The sequence below is a fragment of the Grampus griseus genome (assembly GCF_964374135.1).
Source record: "Grampus griseus genome assembly, chromosome: 16".
Lineage (NCBI taxonomy): Eukaryota > Metazoa > Chordata > Mammalia > Artiodactyla > Delphinidae > Grampus > Grampus griseus.
Genome location: NC_139010.1, coordinates 52,282,552 through 52,297,760, shown reverse-complemented (window position 1 = coordinate 52,297,760; position 15,209 = coordinate 52,282,552). Strand labels below are relative to the sequence as shown.

The 15,209-nt window shown below is 36.5% G+C and overlaps 1 protein-coding gene across 5 annotated transcripts in view; it reads left to right on the top strand.

The window, feature by feature from the left end:
• CPEB3 (cytoplasmic polyadenylation element binding protein 3) overlaps nucleotides 1–15,209 on the top strand; it is a 176,758-nt gene that overhangs the window by 66,433 nt on the left and 95,116 nt on the right. For 4 of the 5 annotated variants that reach the window (XM_082673966.1, XM_082673964.1, XM_082673965.1 and 1 more), the window contains 2 exons: nucleotides 2,843–3,002; nucleotides 11,203–11,259. In XM_082673966.1, the coding sequence (XP_082530092.1) occupies nucleotides 2,843–3,002; nucleotides 11,203–11,259 (217 nt within the window). The remainder of the gene's footprint in view (nucleotides 1–2,842; nucleotides 3,003–11,202; nucleotides 11,260–15,209) is intronic. The other variant, XM_082673967.1, reaches the window with a different exon arrangement.

The window sequence follows — 15,209 nt, the reverse complement described above, 5'->3', positions numbered from 1 at the left end:
GAACCTGCATTTTAACCATTCTACATGTGATTTTAACAGTCTGACAGGTTTGGGAACCACTTCAATTACATGAATCCCCTCCAAATACCCCCAGCAATTTTCCTGACAGGTAGTCATCTAATATCTGATAGTCTTCTGACAGGAACTCACTACCACCTTGCCAGGAAGGTTATTTCATTGGTAATTAGATGCAATGCTATGCTTCTATAGGGCTTTCATTTACTGTTCCATATGGATTGGATTAACTTCTTTGGACAGATTTTTATACTCCTTAGATACTGGCTTGGAGGTCAGATCCACATTTGAATCTTCTCTGAACCTTACCTTCCTTGTGTAAAAGGAGTATGTTATTATCCACCTTGAAGGATAATATCAAGAGTTAAATGAAAAAAATAAACTGTTCTGGCTGGAAAGGTACTAAAATCAGCCAGATTTTTTTTTAGTTTTATAAAAAACTATAGTTTTTTTTATAGTTCCAAACAGCCTTTTTTTTATAGTTCCTTCACCTCATCAGCCTTTTTGGAAATAGTCCCACATCTGCAGGGTTCTAGTTAGAAGTGTGGATATGTATGATAGAAGGCGCTTAGACACATTCTGGGATTGTCAGTGCCAGAAATAGGCTGTCATTTTGACTACTCATCAGTACACTTTTTTACCTCTGGCTTTTTCTTTGGACAGAGAATGTGATACTCATTCTTAGGGGTACAAACTTGCATTTCTGGAAATTCAGCTTTACTCCATAAGTAATTGGAGTTTCCACTGATAACTTGAACCTAAAGCAAAACAAATGATGAGCAGCAAGACCCTAAAGGCAAAAGAAAAGACCTTCTTCAATTATATAGAGACCAAAACGGAGAACCAAAGAAAATATTCCATGTCTCTTCCTTATCCATCAGTAGAGATAGGTAACTGCTGAGTGTTAGTTGAAAAGGAAAAAAAATGGGGTGGAGGTAGAAAGGAGTTGGAGGGCAGCAGTAAAGAAAGAAACGTTGAGCACTTGCTTTTTGTCAAACATGATGTGAGTAAAATGAATACTTAAGTAATTTCACCCTAATCCTCACAGGTAAGATCCCATTTTACCAATGAGAATACTGAAGACATTGAGAATAACTAAGACAAGCCTCATGCCTGGTTAAATGTCAGGTCCAGATTCAAGACACCTAGGATTTTACAGAATGTGATTTAAAAAAAAATGTATTATACACACACAAATATATGTTCTTTAAGAAATAGATGTGACTTAGTTTTTATTGTATACATTCCTTTGTTGAAACACCTGTCATGCTCTAATTTTAATTGGTTATGTCTCCCTCTACCAGTTACTTAAAAACAGGGACTAGGTTATAACATTCATCTCTGAATCACCAGGGCCCAGCCCTACACTTGTGCATTAAAGGCTTGTAAAAATGAAATATCTCTCTGTGGCATTTGATAACATCTGTGCCCTCCACCCCTACTCTTCATGTGTGAGTCAAAAAAATATATATATACTATTGGAAGGGATGTTATAAATAATCTAGCTCAATCCTTTCATTTGTATAAAGGGAGGAATTTCAGGCACAGACTAGAGATCATGATGTACCCAAAAGCTCCTAATTGATTGTAGTTCTAGCACTCTTGCGTTCTGGTTCTCTATTCAGGGCTCTTCTTCGGACCTGCATCCAAACTTACTGCATTCATTCATTCAGTAACCCTCTGGGTTCCTCCTCTGTGCTCAGAGCTGAGGAAGTGCCACCTTCCTTTCTGCCTCCCTGGATGGATATACAGCCATGCTTTCCAGAAACCAGAAGAAAACAGCTTCCCAAGATTTTAAGGCTTAAACTAGAAAATGATCACTGTAGCTGAGATTTTTACCTGTTGTATCCCTTTTTGCTCATCAAGGCAGTCATTCTGTTATTCTATTGCTCATAGGGGAGGAGAAGTGATCATTTGCAAAACTGGGTAAACTTTTCAAGAGCCTGAAAATAATCTCTCGTTGCTGTGGTTTGATTTGGTGTGGTTTTTGATGTTTATGACTGTATTGCTTTTCTTTAGCAAAAGCAAACTAAATCTGTTCTATAGTATTAAGTTAGGCCATGAACTGCATTTCCTTTTAGGCTCAGACTACTAAAAATAATTTGTAGGTGTTGCTCTCCCATGGGCTTGAGTGAAATGCAGTAGAACAATTTATTTCTTCACTTAGTTTGTGTTAGCTCTCTGTTTTCAAAATGTTTTTGAATCTAACATCATGAAAACATACTACCTTGGGTTAAAGTTTTTTTCCTGTGAGTGCTTTTCAAAAGGTAGTTTTAGTACTTTGGACATATTTTAATTTTTATAAAGTATATGTAATGTATGGAACTTATCAGTAATAATTATTAAAGATACCCAATAAAATTACATTGAAACTACAGTCACCTTTTGATTTTTCAGGGAAGTGATTCTGTTTGTAGACTGAGAGTTCTTAGTTATGGTCTTCCTCTAGGGAAAAAAAAATCTATTCATTTGAATAGAGTATTCAGTTGATAGTAGAGGGAGGGGGGTGAAGCGTGGAGGGCAAAGCCAATTCACTTGACTCTTCCTTTTGAATTTACTTTTTTAGTTCATTTGAGAGAAAATTAGTCTGAAGTACTGGGACATATATATTAAATAATTATTAGGGTAAAGGATACAATTTAATTAATTATGGAAACTTGTATTAAACTTAATGTTGCCAAGTCATTATTCTTAATGAAAAGAATGTATTATTAAAACTACCTGGAATTTTGACTCATGTCATCAATCCATGGCAAGAAGCAAATGATATGGTTATTAATTTTATGAAGTAATTTTATGTATTGTCTTGTTCTGTTTTTATTTTTAGGACCGGAGTAGGCCCTATGACACTTTTAACTTGCACTCGTTGGAGAACTCCTTAATGGATATGATAAGGACTGATCATGAGCCTCTGAAAGGTAAACACTACCCTCCCAGTGGCCCACCAATGAGTTTCGCTGATATAATGTGGAGGAATCATTTTGCAGGTTAGGAATATTCATATGTCCATTCCTTGCTTGGTGTTTTAAACAAAAATCAGCTTTTTAATAATTGTGGTTTTGTTTTTGTTTCTTTTTTGTTTGTTTGTTTTTGTTTGCTTCTGTAAAGCATTGTGGAATGTATTTAAAGTTGATTTTTTTTAAACCTGGGTTCAGCTACCTACCATAATCAAGGTTGTTTGCTTTAATCATAATGTCTGGCAGAAGCATGTGTTGGGTAGCTGAGGTTGTGGTTTATAGCATGAGACCAGAAGCCAAATTTTTGGGGCTTTGTGCATTTGAAATGTTTAGCTGAACCTGGATAATTCATTTAAGTCCAAGTATACTGCAAGGAAGTATGAGATTTAATCTCCAAAGACTACTTCAGAAAACTTTGTAGAAAAGCGTTTCATTTTATTAAAATACAATCACTTTCCTAGTGTAGGAAATAACGCTACACAGACTTAAGAGCAGAAAATGACCCTTTGCATTCTCTAAGGCTAAACACAAGGAAAATGTTTTGGGTTAAATATAAGGCAGAAAGTCCCAAGGTCAGCAATATTAGGACTTCCTATATTTAGAGCCCGTGTAAATTCAGGATAGAGGCTGATGTTACATTCATGATTACAGATAGTTCTTATTATGCGGTATAGGACTTTTCAGGGGCCCTGTGATATTTTAAAATACTGAAATGGAAATTTTCTGTGGAAATAGCCACTGTACTTGGGTTTAGAGCCTAACTATCTGAAAACTGGAAGCGTTAGCCACAAGGATGCCTGTCTTATATGAACCCTTATGTCCTCTAGAGTTGTGAGGAATTTGATCCCCTCTGGTTCTCTGCAGGCTTTTATATAGGGTATGACTGACTGTGAACCTGATAGTCATTTCCTCATGCCACACCAAAAATCTATTTCATCATTTTCTTGTCACACTCATGATTTTCTGCTGCTTTCCTCAATTTCCAGTGAAAAGAAAGTAGTTAACAGGCTATGAAGAAAATAAAAGATTTTGAGAAAAGCTATATTTTAAGTCCTTCAGAAGTAGGAAAAAAGGCCTCTCATTTAGTCATTGTTATATTTAGTCACTGTTACCACATCTTTCTTCAGTAAAGATTAGGTACATGGTAATTTCACTTAGAAGTGAGAATGGTGTTTAAAAAAAAACTCAAAAAACAATATTCACAGACTGTTCTGTGTTTTTAGTATCTTCTAAGGCTACATTTGTCTTCCTTCTCTACCGCGAACAGCTGTAAGCCCATCCTAATTATTCTAAAATATTCAGTCCTTGTTCTTTATGCATACCTGTTTTATCTTGGTCTGTATTCTTCTAGCAATAAAAGATTATGAAAGGATCTTAGATTATAGTCTGTAAAATAATTTTCTAGAATTTTTTGAATATTGATTAAGCAGGAGCTGTTCTGCCCTGTTGAGAGTGGCACCGTCAAAGTGTAAGGAGGGTACCTCACTATGGGATAATGTAAATACCTTATTCTACTTGTGATGGCTCCTTTTTAATTTTATGTCCAGCTACCTCTGCATAAATTTCTCCACTACACTTGCAAATGTGAGGTTTCATCTATAAAAGCCTTCTGAATTGTACTTATACATATAATATGTCCTAATAAGTCGGAAGGCACTTAACATGTACTTTTTTACAGCCTCAATATGGTTACAACCACCCACATTGATTTCTTATGAATGGACTACTTCCCGTGGTCAATTACATCGCCATGTTATTGTCCTCTGGTTAGGGTGTTTGAACTTCAGGCTTCCCTTTTCCAGCTGGGAGACTTTTACGTTTGGTTTATGGCACCATGTGTTTGATCCTTATTACTTCTAAAAACATAATTATGATGCTAGTGTTTTAAGGGAAAGATTTTCAGTAATATTTGATTTTAAAAAATGGAGCAAAGTATAATAACTAAAAGATAACTTAAAAATAAAAGAAACATTGTCATGATGTATCTTTTAAAATATTTTCCATATAATAAACATTATGTTTTTACCTTGTCTTTATAATTTATTGATAGACCTTAACTTTGGACTCTTAGGTTGTTTCCAGCTTTTTCTCCATTATAGGTAATGCTGCCATGGATGAGTTCTTGCATGTAGCTTTTTCTTAAGGTAAATTCATAGAGAGGGTCTCTGGCTCAAAAGATGTAAATGTCTAGGTGAATTGAGCTTTAAGAGAAAGGTGGTAGGATAGGGGAACTACCACATGGCTTCTGTATGAGTCTGTCCAGAAACACTTCCCCCTATCCATCCTGTTCTTCCTCCTAGCTTTAATATCCTCTTGTTTTACTTGAACATTATTTTGAGGGTCTTAAAATTCAAGTTAGAGAGTCATTGTTTTTTTGTGTGCTTATTTGTTTTGGTGTTTTTCTATGGATTTAGGTTTTCTTTAGAAAAAAATACATTCTTGCTCATTGTAAGAAATTCAAGTAGTACATAAAAAGACGAAAAGGAAAGTGAAAAAACCACCTGAGACTTACTACCTAGAGATAACAAAGATTATTATTTTTATTAATATTCTTCCAGACATTTTATATTCTCTGTATAGGAAATGAAATTTCAACTCAGCCTTTCTGACTTTGTAGTCATTCAAACCTGGGTTTGAATTCTGGTTCTGCCTTTAGTTAGCTATTGATCTAGATAAATTAGCCTCTTTAAAGCCTTAGTGTCTTCATCATTAAAATAAAGCACCTACTTCATAGAGTGGGTGTGAAGGTGAGATAAAGTCCCTGACACTAGAAACTGCTCAAAAGTTATCTGTGATTTTTTTTACCAGCAGTGGTAGTGGTGTGCCTACTGCCTGGCCTGGGTAATAAAGTAAACCTTTATATCCCTACAATATTTACTTCCTTCCAGCTAGACTGCAGCTAAATGTTGAAAGCTTTCGAATGCAAGTTGTCAAAATTGTGTATTTGCCATAGATATAAGTAGTGATTCTTGAAGGATAAACATTCTGTCATTATCAAAAACCACCTAAAGGAGAAAGAAAAATAATCCTCCTAAGTTTTGTTGGCTTTACAAAATTTTATACCTGAATAGTGTAAAGAAAGTATAATAAAGTAGAATATCACATTCATGAAAAATAAAAGTACTTCATGATGTACTTAAAGTGAACATGGTGAAAATAAGTTCACAGTGATATTTCATTGTATAAATGTATTCAATAAGAAATCCCTTTATTCAACTGTTCTCTTGATTCAGGCAGAAAAAGGGTTAGTGGGAGAAATGACCGAATAGGAAGTTTAGGAAGTAATAAAACTTGTTTTAGTAAAGAGCTTTAACAGTTTTCCAATCATATTTCTACCTATACTAGATCAGCCTTAAAGATGTTTGTAGGAAATTTAAAAATTTTTTAAATTAAAAAAAACCTCCTCCCCATGTTAAAAATGTCAAGTAATGTAGAGAAAAAGTCAAACTGAGCTTTTTTCACAGAACCCTGAGGAATGTCTTCTGCAGTGTTGCTCAGATCACAGAACGCTTATTTAAACAAAAATTAATTTAAATAAAATAAAAACTAATTTTGGGGGGGCTTCTTAGATCTCAAACTGCCGTTCTTGATTGTAGCAGAATAACATTTTAATAATTACCTGTTGTCTCTTACCATAACTTAGGTATGACTTCTCCTGTCTTTCATTTGAGAAAATGTCTCCAGGAAATGAGAAGGAGGGTTTTGAGAAGGGAGATGAACTAATAAAAACTATCCCTTATTTCTTTTCTAAGTACAGAAATCCTTGGGTCAGTAGAGGTATGAGTGAGGCCTGGGTGGGAAGAATTGTCCTCTGCCCTCTTTTCTAGTGGATGCAGGGAGAGCCAACTCTCCTCATGATTATGAGGATTAGGGGGATTTCTGGCATCGGGAGAGTTAGGATTAGGAAAGGGGAAAATGTTCCTCCCTGCACCCTCCTTACAACTGTCCCCCGGCTTGCTACCGATGATGAGGGTTCACCTAGCCACTGGGGAACCTCTCTGAAAACCCAGGGACGTAAGGTTTGATTATTCATACCCTCTCTTGGGATTATTATTCAAAGAGGACAAAGTGATGAGAGAGAAGAATAATAGGGAAAAACCAACACAGTGCATTGGGCAGGGTAGGTGACATTATGAAGCAAGGTCCCATTGCCTGGCTGGGGTAGTACAATATAGCAGAGTCCTTGGCAAAAAACAGGGAGGAACCACCTTTTTCTCATCCCGTGTAGTCTCCCTGTTATAACAGAAGAGTAGGCTTGGCTGGGCACTTGGGGGTAGTGCCTGATGAAACATTTTTGTATATTTGAATTTTCTCTTCCTTCACCATTCATGGAACTGAAATTTGAAAAATGAAAAGAGCAGGTGTCAGCTGAGAACTGATATCGAAGGGTTTGTTTTTCAAATGTATACTGAATCTGGGAAAAAATAGCAGCTATCCTCTGATAATAGTGCTTTAAAACATTTAAATTGACAGAAACTTGGAAGAAATAATGCCATCCCTTTGGTATTATAGAGGCATTTTTCTTTATTCATCATAATTTAAATTTAGTATTACAGAGCCTTTCAGAAAATTGGTCCCTTTTATGGAATGTTGAGGTCACCTTGTTTTAGAAAAAGTGCACCTTCATTACATTTAGTTTATTCAGAAAAATATACAGTCTCTTTACGTACTTGAATTATTACTCCAGTTGTAATTTTGTACTACCTCCCTTTGGCCCATATCAGTCTGCTTGTATAAAAGTTTGCAGATCCCAGAAACTGTTAGGGCACAGGTTCGAAGTTAGCAAGAAGTCATTGTTCCTCTTCTATACAAAAGGGAAGACAACAGATAGAAGTTGAGTGATTTTGTTTTTATAGGTAATTCCCATTAATTTGCCCAATGATCCTTTCAGTATAGCACCATAATCACCTGAGAGTAAGAAAAAGGTTAAGGATTCTTTAATCCTGGGTACTACCTCTGGAAATTCTGATTTAATTGTTCTAGAGTACAGCCTGAAATGAGGCAATGTAGGCACAAAGGAATTGATAACATACCAAAAATTATTCACAACTGGTATGCAAAGAAACAAGGATTTGACCTCAGGTCAAAGCTCACCTTTTTTGCTTCGTGGTTCTTTGGAACACATTTCGAATATTATAGTACCATACTTTCATAATTTTTCCTTAAAAGGAATTTGAAGCACCATTTTATTGTATTCTTACATATCACATTATTGTACCTTGTAGATACTTTTTCTGAGGGACTGTCTCTTCAACTTTATAGAGAAAATTAGTAGGAAATAGAATCTAGTAGAATGTGCATTGTCTCATAACGTTTTCTAGAACACAGCACTCACATTCTGTTATGTAAAGGTCTCCAAAGGACTTGACTTTTTAGAACATGTGGGGATGATTAGAGAAAGATAGTTGCTCCCTATCTCATAAGAAATTGCAGAAGTGAAGAGGTGACTTTCATAATTAGTTACAAATTAATAAAAATTCCAGCTTTTATTTTGGACATATGAAAGTATGGGTTTAGTTTGACTCTGAAACTTTGAATAGCAGTAAAGGCAGTTTTTTATAACTAACATCTTAAATATAAATATGAATTGAGCTTATGAGACTGTGATTTTTACAGTCTGAATAGCCATATGTAACCCTATTCTCCAACCTCCCCCTCCATCCTCTCCCACCCCCATTTATCAGGCCTTGTGCAGTGGGGAAAGTGGGACACGGTCTCAGATTTCCACAGCATCGTTTAACTCAGTAAAACTAAGTATGCCTTCCAGTTTTCGAAACCTTATATTTTACACTATACTTAAAAGATAGCTAGCTGACAAGAACAATTTAAAAATAGCAGACCGTGGACAGGTGACAAAATGTCACGCTGGCAGCACCAGACTGCATTAACAAAAATCACCAGATGTCACACACTTGATTTCTATTTTCACAGCTGATTAAACAGCAGTATTTGTTGGACAAAAGGAAGAAAAAAGAAATGGCCTCATCTGAATTTGGAGTCAGTTTTTCTTTTGCTGTTGGTATTTTCTCTCTCCTTCAAAATCCCATAATAACTGTAAAACTTAAGGCATACTATATAATAAATTTTTAAAATATTATAAAATAAACCTAATTTTAGAAAAGAAACCTTTATACATATATACTTCCTAAACTTGCAGGCTATAAATCAGAATGTTAGCAGAGCTTGTCTTTGGTGATCTTGTTTTCTTCATTTTTCTGTATTGTCTAATTTTTCTCCAATGAAAATATATTGTATTTTATAATCTAAATATTAATTTTTGAAGAGGTAGAGAAAGTAGCTTAAAGAAGCCTTAAGTGGTTTACTAAAAAGAATTTGGGAAAAAATTAGATCACATTTAAGTAATTGGTTCTGATGGTTCTGACATTGAACTAGAGTTTCGTATAAAATCTTTGATTGATGATCTTGATCTAGAGATCATTAAAGTCAGAGGCCAACAGAATTAGGAAGGATACCAGGAAAGGCAAAAGAATTTTCTGCTTTTCAGCAAGTAGTGATGCCTTCAACTACAAAACATTGCCTAAGGCTCTTGTTTTGCCTCATCTTTAGAAAGACTGAATTGGAAGTTATTGGTGTAGGATAGAGGATGATAATTAGAAAACTACTGAGCTTCCTTTCAGTTTCATCTTGCTAGGTTGAAAAGTCCCAAGACCTGATGGAAAGAGTACAAAAAGGATCCAGCTTCTAGAGGACTGCAGAGAGGGGCATCCCTTAACATTAGAGAACATAAGTAGTTCCAGAAACATATAAAAACTATTATTTGATATAGTGGTTGTAAACTACATAATTCTTTACCATAAATGATTGTAGCACAGGAAGTGAAAGAAGTTGAATGAGCTAAATTTGGGCTTGCTTGGATTTCTTGATAACCCGTTATTATTCTGAGAACGTTTAGGGAACATCCCTAGTTTATAGGAACAACACCCATATCTGAATATTCCTAGGTCAGAGATTGAAAGACCCTCTCAATGTGCCATTTCCTTAAATTCTGCTCAGCAGTGATTGGGTTTTTTAGGCAGACTTTCCAGTGACTGGTTGTTTATTGTTTAGTTTGAATACCTCAGAATATGATAAGTAAATCACAAATAATTAGTACATCGTCCTTTTCCCCAAGTAATTAATACATCTTCTGCTCTTAAACCTGGAGGCTATTAGTTGAAATATCTTATTCAGACTTGTCATCTTATAGAACAGAGGCTGGCTAACACCATCTGTAAAGGGCCAGAGAGTAAATATTTTAGGCCTGTGGGCCGTATAGTTTCTGTTGCACATTATTCTTTTTTTTTTTTTTTTTTTTTTTTTTTTTTGCGGTACGCGGGCCTCTCACTGTTGTGGCCTCTCCCGTTGCGGAGCACAGGCTCCGGACGCACAGGCCCAGCGGCCATGGCTCATGGACCTAGCCACTCCACGGCATGTGGGATCTTCCTGGACTGGGGCACGAACCCGCGTCCCCTGCATCGGCAGGCGGACTCTCAACCACTGTGCCACCAGGGAAGCCCTGCACATTATTCTTTGTTTTTTAATTTCTGTGTTTGTTTTTACAACTTTTTAAAAATGTAGAAATGATTGTTTGTTTGGAGGCAGACAAAACAAGCGGCCAGCCCCCTGTTACTATAAGGACAAAGGTCTGGACACAGGCATTATGCCCAAGGTCGTATAACTAGTGAGTGGTAGGGGCAGCACAAGAACCCTAAATTTTTAGGCCAGTCATTGTCCCCCACTATATCTGTTATATAAATTTTACATCTTTCTTCTGGTCGCCATTCTGATCATTATGTTGCATTTTTGAGCCACCGTGAAATCTTTATCTTTCAATTCCCTCTAAGCTTCAAGTTTGTATACTTCTTTGAATTCATTATTTTGCTGCTTGAATTTGAAGGGCAGTATGAATTGTTTAAATAAAATGCTTAATCCAGGGAGTGGCATGTTTAAATTGGAATGTGGGAGATGTGTTAATTTTTCCTATTATAAGGGAAGCTTCTTTTTTGTTTTGTTTTATTTCTTTGTTGTTATTGAGACTTTAGCTTTGTTTTAAGATTTTTCATGTGTATGTTTTATGACTTGATTTAAAACTGTTTTAACTGCTATGGCCTTTGACAGCATTGTTATAGATTAATCTGTTTTAGTTTTTTGTAATGTTCATATTGTACAATGTATTTATGATTATATTAAGCATTCTCTGTGCTTAAAGTAAAATTATTTTATTTTTTAGGACGCATGGGAATAAATTTTCATCATCCAGGAACAGATAATATTATGGCACTTAACAGTAAGTCTTCATATGAAATATTCTGTAAAATTAGCAGTCAAGTCTACAGCATGTCATTTCCACTTTCTCAGCTGTTCATTACATTTCAGCCTTCACTGAGTGCAGTGTAGACCATTATTCTATACCAGTGGTTTTCAAAGTGTGGACCCTGAACCAGCAGCATCAGCATCATTTGGGAACTTATTAAAAATGCAAAATCTCAGGCCCCATTACAGATCTGCTGAATCAGAAACTTTAATCATGGGGCCCAGAAATCTGTGTATGACCAAGTTCTGTAGGTGATTCTGATGCAGGCTAAAGTTTGAGAACTGCTACTGTAAACCAGGGGTTGACAAACTACAGCCCTGTGAGCCATATGTGGCCCACCGCCTGTTTTTGTAAATAGTTTTATTGAAACACAGCCAAACCCATTCATTTATGGATTGTCTTTGGCTACTTTTGTTCTACAGTGGCAGAGACAAAAAAAACCTAAACTGTTTATTGTTTGGCCCTTTACAGAGAACTTTGCTGACCCTTGCTGTATACCAGTGTGTTAGGGGGGAGGAAGGAGGGGAGGAAGAAGGAGGGAGATGATAGAGAGGGACTGGGCTAGAGAATGTGAATAAATAAATCAACTTATTGTAACTCAGAATTTTCTCATTGTGGTAGATAGCCAACAGGTGCTTCAAACTGGACATAAGGTGTTTCCCATTAGTGGAGTTTGCATAGGAATAGTGGTGATAGCTTTGCTGCTTAGAAATGGTTTTGTCAGTATACTTGTTGGATTGGGTTCTGGAGCATCAAAACCTTATTAGCCAGAAAGTCATTGTATTAAATAATACTGCAAGAAATATCTGGCTGGCATCAACTCTCCTTCCTAGTGTCTGTGGACCAAATAACTTTGCAGAAGAACAGTCTCTAAATGGAAATTGTCCCTTGTCTAAAGGACCATACAAGCCATTGAATCCCTCAGGATATAAGTTTTCTCTTCTATCAAATGAGTGATATCAGGTTGTCCCCTCTCATCCTCCCTGACATACAAGCTGACTCTCAATACACGTGGAAGACCTGCCTGGTAAATCTGCGGTTGTCTACAATATTACCCCTTTTCTTCTTGCTTGAGTAAGGATGTTGAAATGCCATTAGTGTTCCTTAGGGCATATTTTAGGTTATCTCTAAAATATGTATTCCATATTTCTTTTGGTTCTGACATGTAGCCTACCTTCCAAGCAGCACTGGTAAGAACCAGCACTGCTGGCATTGTTTGATAATGCAGGTCCTAATCCACTCCATGCATATTTTGTTCTAAATAGCTAGTATCTCCTCTTTTTGAGGGTCTTGGAAACAATGGGAATTCCAGACTATCCACCTCTATTTTCTGATTTCTAGAAGAAAGATCACTTTACAGTTAGATTCTGTTACCTCTAACTTTTTTTCTAAAAGTAGGTATTTTTGAGGTGAGGATTAATAAACATGCCTAGCTTGCCGAGCCACAGCAATTTTGTGAAACTTTGTGAAAACACTTCAGTTAGATGATGGGATTTAGAAATGAATGTAAAAGAAAAGAACAGTATGATAGTGTGTCTGCCTGCAGGAATAAGTGTGTATTTTAGAAAAGACCTAATTTGACATGGTGTAAGTCCTCTTCTGCAAGAGGGAGAAGATATAATTTATGATTTTCTGTGTAAAAAATGAAGCTAGAGGACACTTTTGTTTTTAAAAGGTTTTGATTCTCTTTGATTTGATTCACTTTAATCTCTGCTTTTAAATAAGAGATTTCATTTATGTTCTTTCCACTTTGTACATGTTGTTTAAATCCCCCTTTCAGCCTTGAAATTTCTTCATCCTTAGTAAGAGATGAGGAGACTGAATTAGGTCATCTTAATGATTGCTTTCAGAATGAAGATTCTGTGATGTTGTAATATTTTTTAAAGTACCAAAAGGGTCATTTTGCCAATATCTATATCATGTTGATGAGTTATGCATATTTCAACATAATGGCAGATACCAGAGCACACCTATCTTCAAATGACTCTGTGGGTCCTGCCCTATAGGCTCCTCAAAGTAAACCGTAAAAACCACTGGGGTTTGACATTTGCATACGTCAGTTCTCTTTCAAAGTTGACTTCTACTTGAAATGATCAGAATAAACAAAATATCCTCCTTGGTAGATATTTGTGAGGTCTACAGGTTTTGATAGATTTGCTGTGATAAAGCTTTTTTTCCCCTTTTGTGTAGTTGGGCCCAGCCCATCTGGTGACATATATATGTAACACATGCACAAACACACCTATGTATTTTTTGTCTTCCCTTTTATGCCTACCATTTGTCAGCTCAACAGTTACTGTCCTGTGACTGGTCTGTCCTTCTTATTTTCCCTCAACCTTCATATAGATGAGGTCACAAATCACTAAATCTTTATTAATTCAGAATTTGCAATTATTGAAAGGGGCTGGGTTGAAGTTGAACTATATTTTCAGACAAGAAGATACTGGCTAAGAAAATTTAAAAGAATTGAGTCAAGGGTTAAATTTTTTAAAAAAGGAAATGTGAGACAGTTGTAGTTCCTTTCTTATTAACCATTTTTGGTATGCAAAATTGATGCTTCCTAACTCTGTTCATAATGCTGCCATTCACCATGGCTTCAAAAAATCTCCCATTCTTTCACTTCCTTGATCTCACCCAAACCCAAATCTCTCCTGAAAATACCATGTTGTCAGCTCTCCTGACTTGATGAGACAGACAGAGGTGTCAGGGTGAGCATTCTCACTTCTCATTACTACTGCCCAACTTTAATTAATTAATTAATTTGTTTTTAATTAATTAATTTGTTTTTGGCTGCGTTGGGTCTTCGTTTCTTCGTTTCTTCATCGCGGTGCGCGGGCCTCTCACTGTCGCGGCCTCTTTTGTTCCGGAGGACAGGCTCCAGACGCTCAGTAGTTGTGGCTCATGGGCCTAGTTGCTCCGCGGCATGTGGGATCTTCCCAGACCAGCACTCGAACCCGTGTCCCCTGCATTGGCAGGCAGATTCTCAACCACTGCGCCACCAGGGAAGCCCCACTACTGCTCAACTTTGAATGGGCCAGTTTCCCATTTTTCGGTGTTCCTAGTGCATGTCTTCCACCTATACCTTCCTCTCAGAATCACCACTGCTGATGACATATAGAAGCCAGAAAATGGAGCTTGGGAGAAGACGGTAGGAAACCAACTGTAGAAAACAGTAAACCTGTAGATATTTAGGGTGTGGAAAGACTAGCAAAATTTGTGTAAAGTCAAAGACTCTCCTGATTTTTGCTACTCAAGACCATGAATTTAGTTAAGAATTAGCAGGCCAGCCTTTGGGGAGGAAACTAAGAGACACGTCTAAATTTTGGCTGTTACTGAAAATTTTAGTCCTCAAGTATTGTAGAATACAGAAGTGGAGAATACAGAAGAATATAGATGGGAAGAAATTCTGATCCATCAGTAAGATCTGCCACTTGTTTGCTATTTCCAAAATATAGTTAGTTCTGAAACAATATGCCCCTTCCATTTAAACTGTTAATGTATTTTTTCTTAACTTTCTAATAATGCCCTCCTTTCATCCTCATCACCCTTATACCAAAGACACTAGAAGTTTGCATAATGTATTTTTATTTTTCCTGCTGGAGAAGGAAGGAGGCTATGAGAGTGCTTCCAGCTATATCTGTAGTAGTTTCATCAGCGAGATTTTTTCTAACACTTAAGGGTAGTTTGTGTTTTTTGTTTCTTCGATTGTATGTGGGTTTTGTGTATGTGTGCACGTGTGTGTATACCTGCACTCTAGGTATAGAGTTGAGTTTAGCAGTTGTGGGCTTGTATGGGATTGATGCCTGACTTGGTGCTTTTTCCTCTATTATGATGATCCTCAGAAAAGGATATTGATGCTCCATCATTAGTCAAGTGACCAAATTTATGCTCAAGTTAATGGTCAAATCCAGAATGCCTGGTCT